This window comes from Etheostoma cragini, chromosome 11 (assembly GCF_013103735.1).
Source record: "Etheostoma cragini isolate CJK2018 chromosome 11, CSU_Ecrag_1.0, whole genome shotgun sequence".
Classification (NCBI taxonomy): domain Eukaryota; kingdom Metazoa; phylum Chordata; class Actinopteri; order Perciformes; family Percidae; genus Etheostoma; species Etheostoma cragini.
The window spans coordinates 5258332-5279754 of NC_048417.1; the positions used below are offsets into that span (position 1 = coordinate 5258332).

General features: G+C 41.9%; 1 protein-coding gene across 2 annotated transcripts; it reads left to right on the forward strand.

Annotated features, from left to right (window-relative positions):
• The first annotated feature begins 282 nt into the window (after positions 1-282).
• Positions 283-20913, forward strand: rif1 (replication timing regulatory factor 1). Of its 2 annotated transcripts, none has more exons than XM_034885124.1 (36): positions 283-502; positions 992-1040; positions 1951-2087; positions 2212-2290; positions 2400-2496; positions 2604-2734; positions 2858-2952; positions 3220-3409; positions 3848-3940; positions 4230-4368; positions 4490-4641; positions 5814-5925; positions 6061-6246; positions 6766-6876; positions 8227-8289; positions 8883-8986; positions 9267-9353; positions 9448-9521; positions 9697-9877; positions 10330-10437; positions 10525-10674; positions 11140-11239; positions 11328-11617; positions 11698-11900; positions 12579-12672; positions 12756-12881; positions 13349-13491; positions 13601-13690; positions 13780-13834; positions 14716-17826; positions 17912-18040; positions 18161-18247; positions 18877-18995; positions 19111-19261; positions 19384-19507; positions 20573-20913. In XM_034885124.1, exons 3-36 carry the CDS (start codon positions 1972-1974, stop codon positions 20860-20862), a joined length of 7380 nt encoding a protein of 2459 aa, XP_034741015.1. In that variant the 5' UTR covers positions 283-502; positions 992-1040; positions 1951-1971; the 3' UTR covers positions 20863-20913. The 2 variants fall into 2 exon arrangements, with proteins under 2 accessions (XP_034741015.1, XP_034741016.1); XM_034885125.1 differs by having other exon boundaries at positions 8886-8986.
• Positions 20914-21423: the final 510 nt, after the last annotated feature.

Consider the following 21423-nt stretch of genomic DNA (forward strand, 5'->3'; position numbering starts at 1 on the left):
AGGAATGCACACAATAATACATCAATAATAATAATCTAGGCTAATATATCATGAGCCATTTTGCATAATGAGTACTTATGTACAATTTTACTTGTAACAGAGTTTTTCTATTCCTATTAGTTTCTGTTTTGTGTTTGAGTCTATTCTGTAAAGCACTTAGAATTGCATGTTGTTATTATTGGTAGTATTCAGCTTGCTGTGACCATAGACTGAATATTAATAACATTAACAGTCTATTGTGACTTATAAAATGGGCGGATCCGGATGTGACGTATGCGGGGTCAAAGGTAATTTTGTACGTCGGCGTGGTGGTTTGGCGCCAGCAGTTTCGCGGGGCAAGGAAAGCACACAAGAGAGGAAGGAAGCCAAAAATATTGAACAAAATAAAAACTGCAGAACATAGGTACAAACACCACGAAGTGAACTGGACCGGTGGCCTTACTGGCTTTGATGTTGTGTCTGCGTCGTTTCTGCTTCCTGCGTTTCGTCCTGAACTCCCGAGGTGAGCTGCGAGTGTGTATATGTGTCAAAAAAAAAGTGTCAATATTTGTTCGTTTGCTTTGTCTGTTTGCTTGTCAGTAGTCAAAACAAAGAAGAACAAGTGAGCCGGGAGGCGAGGCGGTGTCACCCCGCTGCTAGTCCACTTTCCTCCGCATGGAACTTGGTTAGCTACAGGCTCGAACATTCAGCCTGTTAGCTAACTTGTTAAAGCTAGTTAACATTAGCAGGCTGCTTGCTAGTGCTAGTGCTGTCTTACAAGATGCAGTCAACGACTTGGTCCCTGGCTGAGTAGTTACATTTCGGAAATGTAAGAGTTTGTTCAGTAGTGTTGTTTACAGCAGGACACACTTGACATATTTGTTTTGGTTCCTCTGGGTGTCCGAGAGGAAGTTGCTATTTAACTGCTGGCCTCTGGTAGCATCCACAAAACGTGTCAACATATTTGATCAGGCGTAAGCTTTCTTCTTCATTTACCTGTTCCTCATTACAGATCTGGATACAGTGGAGGCTGAACGCAGCTACACTTAAATCTCACTGAGGTAAGTCATATGCATCTTTCTGCCTGCCTGTGTATTCCTTTTCATTTTGGCAGCTCTGTGTGGCCATTGTGTGTATATGAAGCTCATGCAAACCACTGACTATATTAATATCACCAAATATTAGATTAGATTCAACTTTTATTTCACTGTGCAGTGTACAAAAACAAAGACAGCGAAATATAGATCACAGACTTAATTATTTACAAGTATATCAGTTCTTCTTGCATCAGGAATACTCCAATCTAAGCACAGAACACATCCCCATCTGACATCGTTCTCCTTTTGGGCTATAAATCGGTGGAATACTCTTCCAACAGAGCTAATTTCATGCAATAATTTGCACTAATTGTACGTAGCAAAGCATTGGTTGTTATCAAAGTAGACTTGCTCCCACCAGTAAATTGATGTGCTGGGATTGGGGTACAGTGTCTGTAGATTTTTATGACTTTATGTATCTGTATTGTATACTGTAAATACTTTTATCTGTATTTTAATGTGCCATCCACCTGCCCAGGGACTACGGGTGGAAATTAGAAATTTGCACCTATCAAGGTCTTTTTGTACACTGTCCCAGTTCAAAAAATTACAATTACAATCCAGATAAAAAATGTTCACACCCTGCACAAAACCATACAGCCTTCTTTTCCTTTCTAAAGCAGTTTTATTGTACACACTTGGTCTTTTACATCTTATCTTTTTATATTTCTATTGCGATATTTCTATTTTAATTTTTGGGAGTAAACAATTGTTCCCTTTTCATGTGTTTATTGTATGCACCAAACACACCTAGACAAATTCCAAACTTACGTTGGCAATAAATGAGATTCTGATACCATAGTTTTATTTATTTTTAACCCACTTGTGCCCAAAGACCACTAGCGCTCTGTGTGTTTCTCTGTATTTTGTAAAGGCCTTGAGGAGGGGAGTAATAATGATGGCGTCTGCGGAGCCTCCGACCAGTTCCAGCCTTCTCCCCCTGCTGGAGTCTCTGGAGGACAGCGCTGCTGGACAGTCAGAGCAGACGGATGCCTACCTCACCATAGCCAAGTACGACACCCGTGGTCGTCTTTGACCGTCCTCTAGATATGTCGGCGCTCGTCCTGCGTCAATGTTGCCTCAGGTACAACTGGAATTTTTTGGTTAGAAAATAATATCCGTTTTTCATTTCCAGTCGGCTCAGTGGAGAGGAAGGCCAGCAGTTTCTCCCTGCAGTTGCAAAGCAGTTTTCTCGTTTGGGTAAAGTCATCTTGGTGAGTCTTTTGCATATTAAAGTTGGAGAACCTCTAAATCTCCCATATTAAAGGATAGGATATCTTGATTTGTATGATGCCTAATTCTGTTCTTTCCTCCTGTTTTCAGGTTCACATAACCAGTCAGAATGCAGAGCTGAGCCAAGCTGCTCTGCAGGCTTTAGGGTTTTGTTTGTACCATTCTCACGTTGTCTCTGGAGTGCCTGGTACATGAATTTACTTATTTTATTATACATCATTATTTTTTCACATGTGAATTATATGGTAATGCTACTGCCGCAGAGGGTAAGGCTCTCTTGTTCTTGTTTTCCAGAAACCTTGGCATCAGAAATCTTATCAGCTCTTTGCTCCCTGGTAGTGAAGTCGGCAGATAAAAACACGTGCACCAGAGCATTATGGGTCATTTCCAAACAGAGCTTTCCTTCAGATGTGGTTGGCAAAAAAGTGAGCATCAGCAGAGGTTCAAATCAAGAGAGATATCAATGAAAACAAGGCAGTGATGTTTTGTTTTTTCTAAGAGTGAAAGGTGTCTCAACGCTGCTGTACAATGTTGCTTCACTCACTCAGGTGTCCTCTATACTGGGAACACTGGAGTGTGTGTGTAGCAGAGAGGACATCCAGTCTGTGGTGATGGAGCATGAGGCCTTAAACGTTGTCATCAGGTAAATGACTAACAAATCATGTTAATGCTCTACTGGATGGAAATATTTATATTTGCGAACGACACTAGATCAGATCTTCTGTGGATGATGGGTCTACATTCTTGTTGGTAACGAATCATTATTCCTCTATTTGACCATGCAAGTTACAGGAATGTCAACATATGACATTGAATAGTAGAAAAATACTGTTACATATGTATATTGTAGTGACTACCTAGAACAATGATTGTGATTACAAGAGTTGGTTTTAATTTGTCTTGTTAACAGGATGCTGGAGCAAGCGCCAGCCCAGATGGGTGAAGGAGCATTGCGATGGGCGAAGCTTGTCATCCCGCTGGTGGTCCACTCGGCCTCCAAGGTGCGCCTACGGGCCGCGGCAGCCATGGAGATGGGCATGCCTCTTCTCCTGGAAAAGCAGATGGAAGTGGCTGGTATCATCGAGCCAATGATGTCCTCAGTGAGTGTCTCTCTGCGCTTCAATAGTTCAGTTATTGTTTGTACTGTGGGATGTTCAACCCTAATAAATACACAACGGCACATTGGGGCTGCAGCTACAAATTATTGAATCTGTTGCTTATTTTCTATAATAATAATAATAATAATAATAATAATAATGTATTAGTTTGGTCTATGAAAGGAAATAAGTGAAAAATGTTGATTAGTGTACCAACACAGTTTGAACAAAGGACTCAAACTGAATAAACAATTACTACAGCAGATCTTGAATAGTTAATGGTTTGATTTTCAACTTGTTGATATTAATTTGGATATTTCAATAATAAAGGTGCATGTTTCACTTACTGCCAGCCTTCCACATATTAAACACCTGTGAAGAGGGAAAAGGAATTGAGCAGTGTATGTAACTCTGCTTGTGTGCCTCATTTTGTCTTCACAGAAACTGATCCCAGAGCTTCAGAAACTTTTCATGTCCAAGAATGAAACCAATGTCCTCAAGCTCTGGCCCTTATTTGTGAAACTGCTCGGGAAGGTAAAGTGTGTGTGCATATGTCTCTGTTCTTTCTCTGAGATACTGCAATGTATGACTAAGGAAGAGGTCTTTCTACAAATCCTGAATGTCCATAAAGGAACGTGAATATACAGGAAGGCACATTAAACTCTCTGTAAACTTTATAGAGAATCAGAAACACTTTTTCATTGCTCCAATTCTAGTCATTTTATTTCTGTCATTCCACCAATAAATCGTATTAATGCTAGTTAAAACAAAATTCTTAAAATAAACATGAGTCTGACTGTTCTCCGACATATTTCTTACACAGTTGCTGCACAGAGGAGGTCCCTTCATCAACTCTCTGCTGCATCTGGAGGAACTTGGTTTCCGCAGCTCTTCTCCCACAATCAAGAAGATTGCCTTCATTGCCTGGAAGAGCCTCATAGATAACTTTGCCCTTAATCCAGGTGAGCCTTGATTCTCTGGTCCCAGTTTTATTTCCTCAGACTAATCCTGTTTTTTAGCTCTTCGATTTAGCTTTGCACAGTCTATGTGGCTGAGTTTTAATCTCTTATGTCAATCCTGAAGCCATCCTATGCAGTGCCAAACGTGTGAAGCTCCTGATGCAGCCGCTCGCGTCGATCAATGTCAGGACGGAGGCCCTGATGCTCACCAAGGTGGAGGTCTGGTGGTACCTGGTGGTCCAACTCGGTCCCAACCTGTCACCCATTTTTGATCAGGTTAGACATGCCCCTCTTTATTATTATATTTATTATGAAGAGAAGCAGACTACTGTAACACCTCATAAGCTCTACCAACCAGCCTGCACCAGTAAAATCAAAACTGATCAGAAAATGGTTTCATGCCATAATAAGTCACACTTATGTGGAATTTGCCTTGGTGAATGAGTGCATGCATAAAAAAAAAACTATTAAACTTAATATGAAATAAACAATACATACAGACACAATTATATACACATAGAAAATTACTGTTGCATAAGTCTTGCATCTAATTTTTACATTTTCACCATGAAACAATTTAGATTTTTCTCTTAAAGCCCCTGAACACCCAAACAGGTGTTTTAATTTACTCTGGCGGATTAGACTCTGTTCAGGTTGAAGGTGGGCCAGAGCTTTGATTAGGTCACAAATTCTTTCTACCAATAAGAATGACAAAGGTGTCATTTATCCTGCCCAACAAGTGCAACAACACTAACAGTAGACTCACTCAGTCTAACCACACCCACACAGTCCTGGAAAAGGTCCAATCAGCCGCATTAACTTTGAACACCTGTGTGGCTGTTGAGAGCCTTTAAGTTTTATTTTGATGCAGATGTAAAGACTCTTTTTCATTTAGACACACTTAGTCAATGCAAAATCAGAGAGCAGCACAAAGGAAGTTAGGCAGGTATAGTGGCATGTTGCCCCATTAAAAAACATGTGTACTCACTGCCAAATCTGGGTAGCAGAGCAGCAGCTTTATTCCTCCGTCTGTGTTTACACAAGATGCATTGAGGCGCGGTATTGAGTGTAGGTCACACACGTATTAACATCCCTCAGAGCGCCACAGACACAATCATTGTAGTTAGGAGCGTAAAACGGAAGAAAAAATGGTTGTGGTTACGTTTGGAAAGCACCAGTAAAACGTGTCCTGTGGACAAGAACAAAAGTCCCAAAATGTGCAATTTCCGATAGTTCAGTAACTGATCTGTTTCATTTTCTTTTTATTTAATCTTTCTTTGATGTTAAATTGTTTTTTTTTAATTCAAAAGATGTTTTAAGGGTTCACATTTAGCCTCATGATACTTGCCTCTTTTTGACATGAACATAAATGAATTATTAAATTTCTAACTTGTGTCACCCTAAGTAGAACATTGTGTTGTGAGTTGATATTATTTGTCCCTCTCCAGGTTTCTGTTCCTCTTCTACAGTGCACTATTGGATCTGACGCCTCAGTTCAAAGCATCCCTTCTAGAGCCGTCAGTCAAAATGGTGCTGTCACACCTGGCACACCCAAGACTAGTACGTTTACACATCCACCTCCCTCCACCCAGGCCTCTCAATCCCCTCCAGTCTATGATGCTCTAGACCATCTTACACAAAGACTGAAGTTGCACCAGAGTCAACATTGTGTATTTCCCCCCTTTTCTATTGCAGGCACTTCAGGCTTGAACAGCTTCAGCAGTCCTGCCAATATGTCTCGCATGAGCCTGAACTCCAGCATCCAGATCCCGTCCACCTTCACCTCCATCCAGCTGCTGGGCCTGGAAATGTTGCTTCACTATTTTCTGGGACCAGAGGTTGTTGCCACGGCAGCAAAGAAAACACTCACCCTCAGTCTTGGTAAGAATTGGAGAAACACTTGACCTACCACTACTTCCATTATATACATTTATACATTGGCACGATCTGCTCTAGACCATGTGATTGTGAATCTTGTCGCTTCGTGATATGTTGCTCTTGTGTACTTGAGCTTTTAACTGAAGGGCTGTATTGTACCTTGTTAAGTTTTTGACCACTTGTAGTGCCATGAAAAGAATACGGTGGGTCCCCAATTTGTTTGTAAGAGCACGCGGGCAGAGCAATTTAACGTTCTTCTGTTTTGCTTATTGGTAGTTAGAAACGTAAGACACCGACAATTTTTCATAGCAATCACCATTTCAGCATTTGCGTTGACTTAAAATTAAATGGAGAAACGCAAAATTTCTATTAATTGACCAACAAACCATGTGAAAACAAATGGAAATTCAGTCTAATCGTGCTACCTTCAATCGTTCAATCTTTGCAATGTGTGTTTGGTCGTGAATCAAAAAATGGCAGTTTAATTGCAACATGTAAAGCCACATTCTCTTTTCTTTCCAGAGCCCTTGAACCACCCACTCCTCTCTGGCGCTTCCGCTTTCACTAAACATGCTGCTGTGCTCACCTCAAACATCAGAGATGGATTCACCAACGTAGGCAAAGACGCTCCAGGTAAACAACAGATCTCTACTTGGCTGAGTTGATTGAAATTCACTGCCCATCCTTTTTTCAGTTGTGTAGTTTCTAAACAGCAAAATGGAATACCCTCTCCACCTCTCCAAATATGAAAACTGCTGTTCTTGACAATTTATATTCATCTTTAAAAAAATATATATATTTTTAAGGTACCTGTGTGACAGTAAAATATCAATTAGTACAAAGTGTTTTTTAAGATTGTGTATGTGCACGACTAAGCCCCTTTCTCACACACACACACACACACACACACACACACACACACACACACACACACACTATAACCCTGAATTTATCTAGACATTACCCAGAGAAGCTTTGTGCAAGAACGCAAATCTTAATCTGTTGGACCGGACGTTAAACTGACTTTACCCTGCCAGCATCTTCGTACAAAGTCTTTGTTGTGTGGATTGAGCGCATGTGTGAATAGAGCTGCTCATTGTTAAGAGAATTCACGGCAAGCAATTGGGCGTGTTGAAGGAGTTTCTTTGATCCGGCGGGCTCAAATCCGGAGGAAAACAAACATCTGAAAGGGAAGAACGGCCATTATGAAAAGACGGTAACAAAAATGTCTAACCGAAACACGACCAGTTTCAGCAATTTCTGTCAAGAGACTTGGCTTTTATGACCAAATTACAAACCTGCTGCTTGACTGCGGTGTAACAGTGCTGACACTGCAGAGGAATGACCCTCAGACCCTCTCTTAAACCCCCCTGCTGATGAAAGACTCGTTCACACCTTCATCTCCTCCCGACTGGACTTGTGCAACTCACTTCTCCTTGGCATCAGCTCTACCCACATCAACCAACTCCAAACTGGTCCAGAACGCAGCCACCTAACTCATCACCCGCACCAAATCCTGGCACACATCACTCATGTCCTAAAACAACTCCACTGGCTTTCCTTCTCCCAACAGATCACCGTCAAAATCCTGGTCTGCACTTACAAAGCCCTCCACCATCTGGCCCCTTCATACCTCACTGACCTCTTCTCCCCCTACCAACCCTTACGGTGCCTCAGATCCACCTCAGCCGGTCTCTTCTCAGTCCACAAGTGCAACCTCCGTAGTTTTGGGGACAGAGCCTTCTCCAGGGCAGCTCCCAGGCTCTGGAACTCCCTCTCCCAAGAGATCCACACCTTTTGAGTCCCTTATGATCTTCCAGTCCAGCCTTAAAACCCATCTCTTCACCTCTGCCTATCATTAGCCCCATGCCCGCCTCGTTCTTCATCTGTGCCTAAATCTTAGTTCATAGATTTCCTACCTTGCGATTCTTTTTCTTGAGTGCAAGTAACATATTATTTGTTCCATCTCTTCTCCTCCAACAGATTCTCTTTTGGCTGTCATATGGACGAGTCTTGTCCGGTTTGTCAACCTAACTATAGAGTCTGGTAAGTACTTGGATGTTAAGTCGTCTTTAGTACACTCTGATATGTGGAGCACTACAAAAGCGCTTTCAGTGTGGTGAAGACATTTGGAGGACTTTTTATTTGTAATACATGTTTGGTTGACAAGAAACTTTGATTACTTGCAAATTCCATCCTTGGAGTTAAGAAACCAATAACATTGGTCTATGACATTCCCATTGCTTTGTTATTGTCCTAATAGAGAACCATTTAAAATTTCATTGTGGCTGTTGCTCAGCAGTGTGGGCATCTTAAACTTGTGGTTCCCGCCTCAAAGCGCCACATAGAGCACCCTGATTGGGTCTGGGCTCTGTCATGTGGGAGGAGGACCATTGAGACCTCGATCTTGTCTCCTGCCCGACCCACTCCCATTGTCACATCAGTTTAAGTCTAAGCGGTCAGATCCTCGTGGTCTGGACAGCGTTGAAGAGAAAAAAACACTGAGGGGTCCGTCCCCAATGATGACCATCTTCTCTTAAATTAGACACATTTCCTTTTATCAAGAAAAGACCATGTTTTATTTGCATTAGTCATTTTGCGGATGAGTTTCTGAGATGAATTTTGTCCCTGGCTCTCAGTTGGCAGTAAGAAGGATCGTCACGGCAGTGAAGTTCTGACACTTATGCTTCAGGCTCTGCAGAGCATCGTAACCTCAGAAGCTCTGCCTGCTGACAAAGTCCTGGTAAGACAGAGATCCAAAACCTTCAAGTCTCATCTTTCATGTACCTTACGGTAGTTATACACAGAACACAATTAGTCATTCCAATATACCGTATATCGCTAGTGATGAGTATTGATAAGTGTGCAAAACCTCCGATTTCTCGACAAACGGTCAAAGCCTCGGCACAGACCGTAACATCACCACTATCTGTCGCACCTCATTTTAGAAAATCACATTTTCGTTTGTTTTCATTAACGTACTTAAGACTTAACATTTTAACTGTTGAATCTTTAATCTCCAGATTCTGTTTGAGGCCACGGTGAAAGGTATTCCCCAGAGAGTTCTTGGGTCTGCCTCCTATCAAGTGGGCAAGATGGATGTGCTGAATGTGAGTGATTCTTTCTCCTATGTTTAGCACAGATTCATGTTCAGTAGTCATGAGAATGATCCTAAAGAGAATTGGTAAAAATGTCCTTCCTCAGGGAACGCCAGCTCTGTTCCTCATTCTTCTCCTCTACAACAGCAACATGCTCTCAGCCTACATAGAGGACGAGAGGTGGGTTTAATTTTATTCAGTTCATTCTGTGCTCACTCTACACCAAAGCAAATTTCCCAGGAATCTAATCAGTTTTCCCCCTCAGGACTAAAACCTGATTCTCATAATTTAGTGCAGAAGCTAAATGGACAAGCAATCTTATTAAGAGTGTTGCTTGATCACTTTCCGTCTGTAGGTTTTTTCAGTGCCTTCAAACACTGGTGGGCTGCGGTCTGTCGGGCCCCACTTCCCCTCTGGCATTTGGGGAGGCGGTGCTGGGTGCCATCAGACGCAGCGCTGGGTCTGTGCAGAACAAGGAGCAGCTGTGGAGGATGTGGAGTGTGATGGTCAGCCCCCTTACCGACACCATCACACAGGTAGGCAGAGAATCAAAGGGATGACGACCAGTATTGTCATTATTTGGCTATATTTAACAGGTTCCTAGTAGGGGAATGCTCTTAAAGTTAATCTAATTTATAGATCTTAAGTTTTAGTTTGGATTTAAGTCTTGCTCAAGCCAATTGTCAAGTTTGGTTTAATGGTCAATCAAGGCATTTTGTTAATAGATCAGTATTCGCAAAACGACCCATGAGCAACAACTGATCCCTGAGTTATGAAATTAACTTTTACTGCCGAGCAGCAATTATTGAAATATTTTATTAGTACAGGGGTTTTCTTTCCAGCCCAAATGGGAAGAATACAATTACAATTGCAGAACATTAGGTTTGTGATTATAGGTGAAGCTCTTAACTGCAGACTGATGTGTGAACTTAACATTTTCAATCACTACTTAGTCTTTTTATTTAATTTATTTTAATTTTTTTTACAGTCAAATGAAGTCAACCAAGGTGACGCTCTGGAGCACAACTTCAGTGCCATGCACTCTGCCTTGTTGTTCCCCATCACACATCTACTAAATGGCACACCACTACAGCAGGTCTGTTTTTAACTCGCCTACATGACTATCATACTTTTATCCACCGTTTGCCAAAGGTCCCGATTCTGACCACTGTATTTTGTCCAGGCGCCCCAGAAGTCGATGCTGTCTTCGTGGTCCAAACTGTACAAAGTGTTCGCCCGCTGCTCTGCGCTGGTGGTCACAGCGGAGGAGAACATCTGCTGCGAGGAGCTCTGTGCAAAGATGACGGATGCAATAGACAGAGAAGCCCTAATGGTGAGTAGAGGAGTGGAAAACTGTCAAGTCAAAGCAACGATAAACGTGATATGTTACCTCTAAACAAAGATTATGTTTAATTTGATTGCCACAGCTAGAAAAGAGTCTGCCAACCTGAAAACAGTCAACATTTATACGGAAAAGATGCAAAACCTCGGATACTTGTCTTACAATATTTTATCATGGGACACTTCAATCATTTCATCCATACAGTAAAGGATTTTCAAAAAGATAACACATGAAAATGATGGTGTTTCTACTTTTCCATCATTTGAGAAATTGATCCCACAAATCTTCATCTCGAGGTTATGGTTCTTTATTTGGTTTAACTAAACAAATGCCAAAATTAAAGGTTTTGATTTCTCAAAACAATATTATAAAAAAAAAACAGTTGTGAAAGAGGTGAAAAATTTGGTTTTAAAAATAATTCTGGTTTGGCATAATGATGCTGTCTGATCTCTGCAGGTTCCTTCAACATTGAATGCTGTGGCAAGCATCCTCCAAGTCATGGTGGAGTGTGTGGACTTCACGCCGTACACGACACAATTTCAGCAGAAGCTGAAGTGTAAGACAACTCAATCTAACCTTATTTCAGTTGTCATACTTGGATTACATGGAGAATTTAATCTTTATTCACTCTGTGTTTCTTCCAGCCCCACACACTCCAGTAAACTGGATGAAAAAGAGGAATAAGGTCCTAGGGAATCTGTCCACATTCCAGTCCCTGCTGGTACAGTGTCTAGAGGTGTATTTGGAGGGCCCAGAGGCTTCCTCTGATGCCACAGGACTGGCCCTGGTCTCCATTCTGTCTGCTCTCTTCACCAACCTCTCTCTCGCTAACGCTGTCAAAGAAGCTCTGACTTCTCTGATTCAACCTCTCGCGCTCTTCTACAAACAAGCAGCCAGTGAGCCACCCAAATTCTTCTCGCAGCTTCTGGGAAAGGTGTGATCTTTGTCGATTGGTTACACTGTTTTTAAACATACTTTTAACCATTTGAAGTAATAACGGTCTTTTTTTTTCAGTTGGAGAAGCTTCTCTGTGAGGTTCTCGGCTGCCTTCAGACCCGCTCTACTTTGCCGTACGACGATGAACTCCTGGCTCTACTTTCTCCTTTGCTTTGCGTGTCGTTTCCTCACAAGAACAAGCATCTCCGCACGTCAGTCAATCAGTTCTGGAACTCCACTTTCGGCAACTCAGTCACTCTCACGTACCCCAATGAGATCAGGTGAACATGTTCGGGACACATTTAATACTGAATTCCCATTTTGACTCAGGAAAAAGCCAAATTTATATTTATTTGGATAGAGATCAACATTTAAGAAAATATGCTAAACAGATTTGTCTCATAATTGTTGTTTTGCTGTTAAATGTAAAATCATTCATCTTCTCATTAAGCTGTTATCAAAATATGATAAAGTTAGGGTGTGTGTAACTGTGCTGTCATCAGTAAAATTGTTCCCACAAGTTAATCTTTATTTGGAGGTTATGTAGGGCTGGGTGGCATCACGATGTTTTTGACAAAATGCATTGATGCCAATATTGTGACGATGTTGTAGGTTTGACTATTGTTGTTTTCACACAACATGAACACAAATTTTTAAAATCTTATCACCAATATTATCACCCGTCAATGATTAAGTGGGTAAAGGAAAGTAATAAAACAGATCTGGTAGGTTTAGAAAAATACATCACTGACGTTTTTGTTTGTTTGAATAAACAAACTTAAAAATCTTTTTGATTTTCAAAAAAAATCATGATTGAAGAAATGTATATATTAAAAAGAAATCCTACAACGGTAATGCAACAATAGAAAAGTCTATTTTATGAGAAGAACAAACAATAGAAGTAATTGGATTCATCCAGATGACCCTATCTTATCAATGTTGCAAATTTCATTACACAGACCAATATTGAGCCAAGTGAAGCAGAAGATCCCGATCATTCTTCCTGGCTTTGAGGTTGTCGGTGTTTCTGATGACCTCAGTGGACCGTATTCAGTGAGTTGTTTTTACCTTCAATGTTGTAATTTCAGCTGTATTCGCTCTCTGTTCATATTGTTTTTTGTCGTTTGTGTCTGAAGAGCGAGAGTTCTCAGTTGGAGACCAATCTCAGTGGGATGGCCTATGTGGGGAAGAGGGACTCACTGGTGGGAAAGGCTGCTGAGTTGAAGGACAGGAGCTCTGGGACCACCTCAAAGCCAGTTTCTGTAAGTTTAGACACAGCCCACGCCAGGTAACCAAGTGGCCTAGCTATTTAAGGGGCAGGCATGTGATAGCAGTGTCTCGGTTTTGAATTTGAGGCCTTTGCTGCATCTTCCCCCCCCCCCCCCCCCCCCCCCCCCCCCCCCCCCCCCCCCCCCCCCCCCCCCCCCCCCCCCCCAGACTACTTGTCTTTGCGGAGTGATCTTTTTCTGCGTTGTCGCATACATTTGTCAAAATGGGGGACAGGGATTTTCTTTTCCAGTTGCTCTGCCAGCTGTGTTTATTGCTGTCAACGTGAATGCTTATTTCTTTAAAATTAGTGTGCTGCAAACTTTTCTTTTTTGGAAAAATGAGAAGTCTCCTATTCTGTAAGAAGATAAAACTTTTTGTTACCATGCAAGGCAAGTTATTGGGCTTTTTTTTTTAAATTGTTTTGGGGCTCATCATTGCACAATTGTGTTCCTTTAAACAGACAAAGCTGGACTTTGGCTCCCCCAAGCCTCCCCGGAGAGGAGTTTTGGAGGAAGAGGCCTCCATTGACTTTGTCTTCATTCCTCCAGAGACAAAGGAGCGAGTTTTGACTGAGCACCAGAAGGAGGTGAAGAGGACTAAAAGGTCAGATTTGCCCACTTGACTGTTTGTCAATCGGTGGCGTTTATAAAATACAATTTAAGTGTCCATGTTGTGAGTCTTGTGTAGAGCTAATGTTTTCTTTGGTGAACAGGGTTGACATCCCTGCCATGTACAACAACCTTGATGCTTCTCTGGATACAACAGCCTTCACTCAGTACACACAGAGCCAAGAAGACTCTTTGTAAGTTTGCAGCATCTGCTACCAGAGTCAAGATAAATCCTTCTCATAAAAACACAGCATTCATGTAATATACCATGTTTTTCCCACAGGGACAAACTGGCAACTGAACAAGCTGACAAGGTTACCAAAGAGGCCCCTGGCAAGGTAATGAAAAACACATCCCCATCATTGGAAAAACAAAAATCTACACTGCCAGGAAAGGCTCCACTGGGGGCTGTTTTTGTACTGTTTTTCATTCTGCTAAAGTAAGACTGAACAAAACAAAAACTCCTTGGACATTGTTACTTTGCATTACTTGTAACACTAACACAGCCCATGTGTATTTTGGGTCTCAGTTTTTACCATTAATTAATTTAACACTCTTACTACAGAAATCATTTGGTGCATTAATTAAGACAGTAGCATAAGTGGGCATCAGCCTGCACACTTAAAGTCGACATTCATTGACTTTGTCAAAAAAATAAACCGACTTGCTTTATCCCAGCTCACATAACAAAATCCCAAAAATGGCAACATACTTTTTTCAAAAAAACAGAAATCAAATCATCCAACTACAGTATGAATTCCCAGTGCTTAATTGTGTTGGGTGGCAGCAGGCAAAGTCTACATGTATTTCTCCCCAAACACAACCTCCAGGCCAGATGTAGAATCACTGTAGTATGTTCTGGATCTAATTTAGACTCTCCTCACAGTTGGAATTGCCCTGGATACCTCCCCATGAGGCATTAAGGAGTTATCAGAGAGGGATTGTTGTTACAATACACTATTTTATAATGAATCACAGTAGCTCCCATAGGTCATAAAAACAATTAATTAGGACCATTATTATTTGGTTTTGGAATTAATTTAATCAGTACAAAAACTTCCTATTAAACATGTTAAAGCTTTAACATATTGCCTTTTTATGGTGTGCCCTTTCTCACACAGATTTGAAAGACCCAGAATATTCTTGTAGGTTCAAATGACCTGATTTTCTACATTATTCACACTTGCAGACAGATTTACTTGTAATTTGTTTCTTTCAGGTTCCTCAGGAAGATGTGGAGGACACTAAAATTCTAAGGGAAGACACTCAAGACTATGCCAGCCCAAAAGCAGTAGAGACCATTCCAGAAAACCACAAACCCAAAGAGATGATCCCCGAGTCGGCAGATGTTTCTATAGAGGAGGATGTCAATAGTGATAATAAAGCAGAAGACTTGGACATGCAGTCTAAAGAAGGCACAAGTCCTAACATCTCTGGTTCTTCTGATTTGGTCTCAGGGACTCCCCAGAAACCCAACAGTCGCCGTCAGTCCTTTATCACCCTTGAGAAGTATGCTGAGGGAAAACCTGCCAGCCCCAGCAGTGCATCCACATTCACAGGTGTCCTCATAAAGACCTCCAACAGCCAAGAATGCTCTAAGACCAACAAGAAGTCTTCCTCTCAGGCCTCCCTGACATTGACTGGTCCTAATTCGCAGGATTCCCAGTCCTCAAGGGCAGGGAAAGTGGACTCACAGTGTCCTGTAAATAATTCCCTTGAGTCCCCTGTAAGGCCAAAAGACTCTGTGACAAAGCATGGGCCAGTAAGGCTGATTGAGAGACTGCCCAGCGAACCAACGGAGGATGTAGACTTTATTCCGGACACCCAGACTAAAATGGAGGACAAAGAGGGTACAAAAATGGCTTCCTTATCAGAGGAAATGAAACCTTCAAGCCAGGACGAGGCGTCTGAACCAACTCTGGATGATTCTCAATCTTCTGGGAATTCTTCAGGCGAACCCAGACGGTCTGGACGCTACAGGGTCCGACCTCTGCTGCCTGGAGAGGACCCTGAGGAACGGGAAGAGAAATACTTGCCGTTAAAAAGGAGACGTTCTGGAGAGGAATCCAAAAGTGATTCTCCAAAGCAGAGCTCAACGCAAAACAGACCAAACACAAGAGGTCGGCAGGCTGCTGAAGAGGACAGTGGCAGAGACAGATTACGAACGAGGGCCCAGAGGGACAAGAGTGAGTCAAGCCAAACTAACTCTCAGGGTAGAGCACACAAGAAGATGAAACTGTTCAGAAATTCTGAGAACTTCCTTGATAAACCTGAACCCAAAAGGAGAAGCAATAGAGAGCTTGAGTCCAGCCAAACAGACTCTCAATCGGATTTGGAAAGCCAGTCACAGGGTAGACAAAGACGGCAGAGCAAATTGGAAATCAAGGAGGATGGTGGAATGAAGAAAAAGGTTTTGCCTAACAAAGAAGAGTCCAGCCAAACTGACACACATGAGCTTACGCTTGTAGAACTGGCAGAAAAGGATGCTGATAAGGAAGATTCTCAAATGATCACTCCATCCCCTCAAACTGGTGGCAAATCCCAAGAGTTTGAGATTGTAGAACAGACTGAAAAAGATGGTGATAAGCCAACGAAAGATTCTAAAATTGTTACTTCTCCTCAAATTGTTGGCCAATCCCAGAGTCTTATAGAAAAGACCAACAAGGAAAAGAGAGATTCTGAGGTAGTCACTTCTTCTCCAACTAATGGCGAGTCCCAAGATACAACAAGCACCACAAAGAAGTTGGTGAATGACTCTGAGGTAAAAGACAAACGCATGGCAAGTGAAATCACCGATGACAACCTGAGTCAAGAGGACTCTCAAGGGATCACACCCTTGTCCACAGACAGCCAGTCTAGGCGTAGATCCAGACGGAGCAAGGCATTGTCTGAGGCTGCAGAGTCTGAAGATAAAAGTGAAAATAGGAATTCATTAGAAAGGCAGACTAGGTCAAATTCTCAGTTGGCATTGACAGCTGTTGCTCAGTCAGAGGGCAGCATTGGAGGTAGGACCAGGAGGAGCAAGGTACAAGAGGAGCAGTCAACATCAAGTCCTAGCTCAACCCCAGAGAGTTCTCAGTCATTAGATACTGCGGGATCAAGTTCTTCCCGGGGCAGGGGTAAATACCCAAAAAGGAGATCTTCTCAGGTGTTAGCCAGTAAAGAGTCTTCAGAGTCTGAATCCTCAGAGGCCAAAGAAAGTCCCCCAATGCCCAAAAAGAGAGGACGAAAACCTCGAGCCTCTCTTCCAAGTCCTCTCACTCTTGAATCTGGAGACAAAATTAATAACGATATAGTAAGTGATTCACAAAGCATAGAAGCTAAAGCTGATATAGAGGAATCTCAAGATTTGCAGTGTTCTGAATTACTTCAGGTTACGCACAATATTGAGGTGCAAAGTAATGCAGAATCACCAATGGAGGTGACTGGTGACTCTTTTGTAGAGAAAACTGAAACGGACAACCCAAACAATAGTGAATCGCTCAGTGTGTCTCCTCACAACGAGCAAACACAAAAGGAGTCGAACATTGAAAATACTTCCTCACAGGAAGCTGACAATAAAGACATGTCATCTGCTGAAATGATTGAATCAGTTGCGATCAGTACAGAACAAACTCGGGAAGAGTTGCTCTGTGACCTTTCTGTGTTATCTGCTGTGGACACAGTGGCGTCCCCTGATGAAACGACAGAGAAACTGCAGGCCCCAGAAATTTCACAGGAGAATTATGTAGAAGTGTCTGAGCCTGTTGACAATGTTACAGAAAAACAAAATGATTCTAATTTAAACCAGGCACACCCAGTTGTTCCAGTGGAGGATACAGCTGAAGACATTCACAGTACCACTTTGGTACCGAACCAGATGGAGTGTCCAAATGTTGGTGATCATTTTGCAAAGGAGGAGAAACAGTCTACCTCCAACGAACAAGGCAAGTTGACAAACCAACAGACGGAGGCTAGTGCCGGTGAGGACATCACACCTCTACAGGAGAGCAATAAACACTGCAACACTCAGATTGTGGAGTGTCAGGATGAAGAGGAAACTCAGACTGCCAACACTGCGAACGATGTAGTTGCAAATTTGGATGCTGCACAGGATGGTATTTGCAATGCTTCAGTTTTACCAGAAACTACAAACGACAATGTTTTCCTGGATTCTCCAGTGAAGCAGAAAGACCTGGAGGCTTTAATTGGGGCCGAAATTGGCCAAAGCCCCAGCAGTGGTGGCAAGCACCGAGGAACCTGGTCTCCTTCAGCCTCCCCATCGACCAGTATTCTTAAGAAGGGCCTTAAGAGACCCCTAGAAGAGGAGAGTCCCTCCCCTCTTGTCAAAGTATGTGACATAGCACTTGTAAAATGTCAAAACGCATCTCAAATACATAAATTCCACTACAATAATCCTAATATCCGTTTTGTAGTCCAGGCGTGTGTCTTTTGCTGATCCAATCCAACATCAGGAAATAGCAGATGACATTGATCGTCGCAGCCCTGCTATAAGAACCAGCTCCCCCAGAAGATCCAAAGTTAGCGCCATACCACAGCCTAAGGTATGAATGAGGCCAGCATTTTTCTTCATTGCCTTGTTTCTGAGTCACACAAACCAAACCTTTTCTTTAGCAAATAATTTGCTTGGACATAACATGACATCCTTTTGCTCCCTGTTCTAGTACGTCACTACTCCAACAAAGGGTCTGCTGATCCTGAGTCCCAGAAATCTGCACAGTCCAGGTTACAAGAGCTCCAAGAAATGCCTGGTATGCAAAATTGTAACATTCATTATTGTCACCATTTTCTTTCGTGGGTATTTACTTAATATTAGAAGACACCAAATAAGCTGACGGACACAGTCCTGGTTAATGTTTTAGCAAAGAACACACAAAGTATATCCTTTTTACACATCCACGAGACACAAAGCAACATTAATATTCATTGTGGAGTTTCTCTCCACAAGTCATGTATTCACTCTTTCTAGCTTTGCTTTGTTTACTACCAATGCAATTGGTTCATGATCAAATACCAGAAGAACAACAGTAAATACACCCCCACCAGTCTCAGTTGTACTTTGTGTTGATTGTAAACATTCTAGCAGCTAAACATTAACATGCAATGATCACAATTGGCATAGCACACATTCTCATTCCTTGTCAAAACCTGGTGCTTACCCACAATGCAACTTGATTGCAACTTTAATGTGCTGTAAACCCAGAGTGGTTAGTGGGTGGCTTCATAGTTCTTTGTGGGCGCATTAATGCAAAAAACACTTAGCCATACACATTTTCATTTGATTCAGTTTTTATTTGGAAATATTGATTTGTGTAGTTCTTTTGTTCACAGTTAAAGGCTTTTAGTCCCACTGGTAGATGCAACCCCTTTTTCTCCCCAGATTTCTGAAATGAGCCAAGAGCAGCGGCCTCCAGTCTCAAAAGACTGTATCTACCCGGCCCTGGTTGGCTGCTCTACACCTGTAGAAGCTGTGCTGCCTCAGATATCCTCCAACATGTGGTGAGTACATGCACAACAGGGTTGATCAATTATTGTATTGGGTAAAATATGTATCCTTTTTAAATCTGTTGTCTTCTGAGGTCATTTTTGTTACTGCTCTTGATTCTCCTCACAGGTCTCGTGGGTTTGGGCAGCTTGTTCGAGCCAGAAACATCAAAACTGTTGGTGACCTCAGTGCTCTCACTCCCAGTGAAATCAAGACTTTGCCAATTCGCTCCCCCAAGATCTCAAATGTCAAAAAGGCACTGAAAAGCTATGAACAACAGGTACGCCAGTGAATAGAGGGCTGCAACAGCATTGAGATCACACAGCACAAACAGAAATAATAACAAAAATATCTAATCATAAAATTGTTCTTGTATTTGACATCTGAACAATTCTCTTTTAGCGTAAAGGACGAGGGGGCGATGAGTTGAAGAGTTTGGATGAAATGGAGATGACAACCTCTGAGCTGGAGAACAGTGTTCCTCAAAACCTGGATGAGGAGGATAAGACCTCAGGAGAGACACTAGGTGTGTAAAATCTTTATATAATGAGGCTTGCTCAGACAGTTTGGTTCGGAGCCACTGTTTTTTTTATTTTTATATATATATATAAATGCAACAGTTACATTTATTTGTAGCATTTTTTTGCAAATCTACATTTCACCCATGATTTTGTTGGAATAGTTTGACATTTTTGGAAGCTTATTTGCTTTCTTGCAGATAACTGGATGAAAAGACCAATACTGCACTCATATTTTTATGTTATGAAGCTACAGCCAGCAAGTCAGCTTAGCTTAGCTTAGCATAAAGACTGGTAACAGTTGACCCTGTCCAGTTCTGAGGTCACACCAGTTTCCAACCTTAATGTTAAGCTAACCAGCTCCATTCTAAACTTTTATATTTCCCGTTTAGACATAAAAGTGGTATTGGTCTGCTTATCTAACTCACCACAAATAAGTATTTCTTAAAATGTCACAATGTTTTACGATAACTTCCAGGTAGAAAACTTTTGCATCCTGTACATACAATCTAACAGCGCTGAGGAAACCGGAACGACTGGATACTCTAAAATGCATGTTTGATGCTTTCTTATGTCAACGTTGTCACTAACTTTATCTCGAAGACCTAATTTGCAAGTTGGGCCCCTGACCAGAGAAAATGACACCAACCAAACTAGCAGTCAGTCTGAGCGTTGGTGAGATTTTGCTCCTAGGAACGCTAGATTTGGTTTATCCAAGATATTAGCAAAGCAACACAGGACATAAAATAAGGCCAGCAGAAACGGTTTGGAACTCCGTGTTTAACTATATATCTTTAAATGTTGGTTTCGGCTGAAAATCACAACATAAATTAACAGGTTTGCTGATTTCACATATCTCTGCAAAATTCAAATTCCAGGTTGGCCCATATTTGCTTTCATTTTCTCAATGAGCGGGATACCAAGGGATTGTTTTTCACCTATCACCATTTCTAGCCACTGGGGGAGCATAGGCAGGCTGGGGGAACACATAATATTAATGTTTAAAAACCTCAAAGTGACTTTTTTATGCCATGGGACCTTTACATTTGTAAACGTCATCTGTCTATTTGCAGCAACAATGCTGGTGAACGAGCCCGTTAATGCTGCTTGGGGGCCGGAGCTAGATGGCCTCGGGAATCAGACACCTGACACACCTGCTGGAGAACAAAGACCTGGAGGGCAGCTGCACCCTGAACAGCTGCTGTCAGATGTGGAGGCCCTGACCAACAGGATGACGCCTGTTGAACTCAGCCGCTGCTCCCCACAGCAGCTTGTTCAGATCCACGATCAGTTAGGAGGCATGATGAGGCACTTGGTTGTCGAGCTGCAAACACGCCTCTGCCAGACCGATGAGAAACCCTGAAGAGACTTTAGATGGATCAGACGGATGCATAGCTGTTGAAATGGCACATAAGACAGAACTAAAGAGAAATCTGCAGCAAAGGATAATCTTCTTTCCTAGACATGTGATATCAACAATTATATGGTTTTAACTCTGATTGCCTTGGCCTTGTCTCACCTTGTTTTTTTTAATAAATACTAGCAGCACTTTTTTCCATTTGTAGCTTAAGCTGTTGGATAGTTTATGATTTTAAAGAAACACTCAAAGGGAAGCACAGTCACACTCTAAGCTGTGTCAAAAAGAAGAGTTTTTTTAACAGTTGTCTCTACGTGGATGGTATCTAAAGACTTTGATAAAGGACTAAAGAAAGTTTTTATTTCTCTACACATGCTGTTCCAATATGTTGTACATATGCTTTCTCTCATGGCATACATCCTGCATGTGCCTATTTTTAGGCTGTTTACAATTCAACTTATCAGTGCTCTTGTATATTTTGTATGTTTTTTTAGTTTGTAAACCTTTTCTGTCACTTCAGTTTTAGTGCATTGTTAAAGTGTAGATGGTAGTCTTCTTTTAGTCTTT

What these genes read in the sequence shown, in the direction of transcription:
- rif1 (XM_034885124.1), top strand. Translation starts at nt 1,972, where the DNA reads ATGATGGCGTCTGCGGAGCCTCCGACCAGTTCCAGCCTTCTCCCCCTG. An exon ending in AACACTCACCCTCAGTCTTG is followed by an intron (nt 6,247 to 6,765) that starts GTAAGAATTGGA and finishes TTTTCTTTCCAG; the next exon opens with AGCCCTTGAACCACCCACTC. An exon ending in GAGGTGAAGAGGACTAAAAG is followed by an intron (nt 13,492 to 13,600) that starts GTCAGATTTGCC and finishes TTTGGTGAACAG; the next exon opens with GGTTGACATCCCTGCCATGT.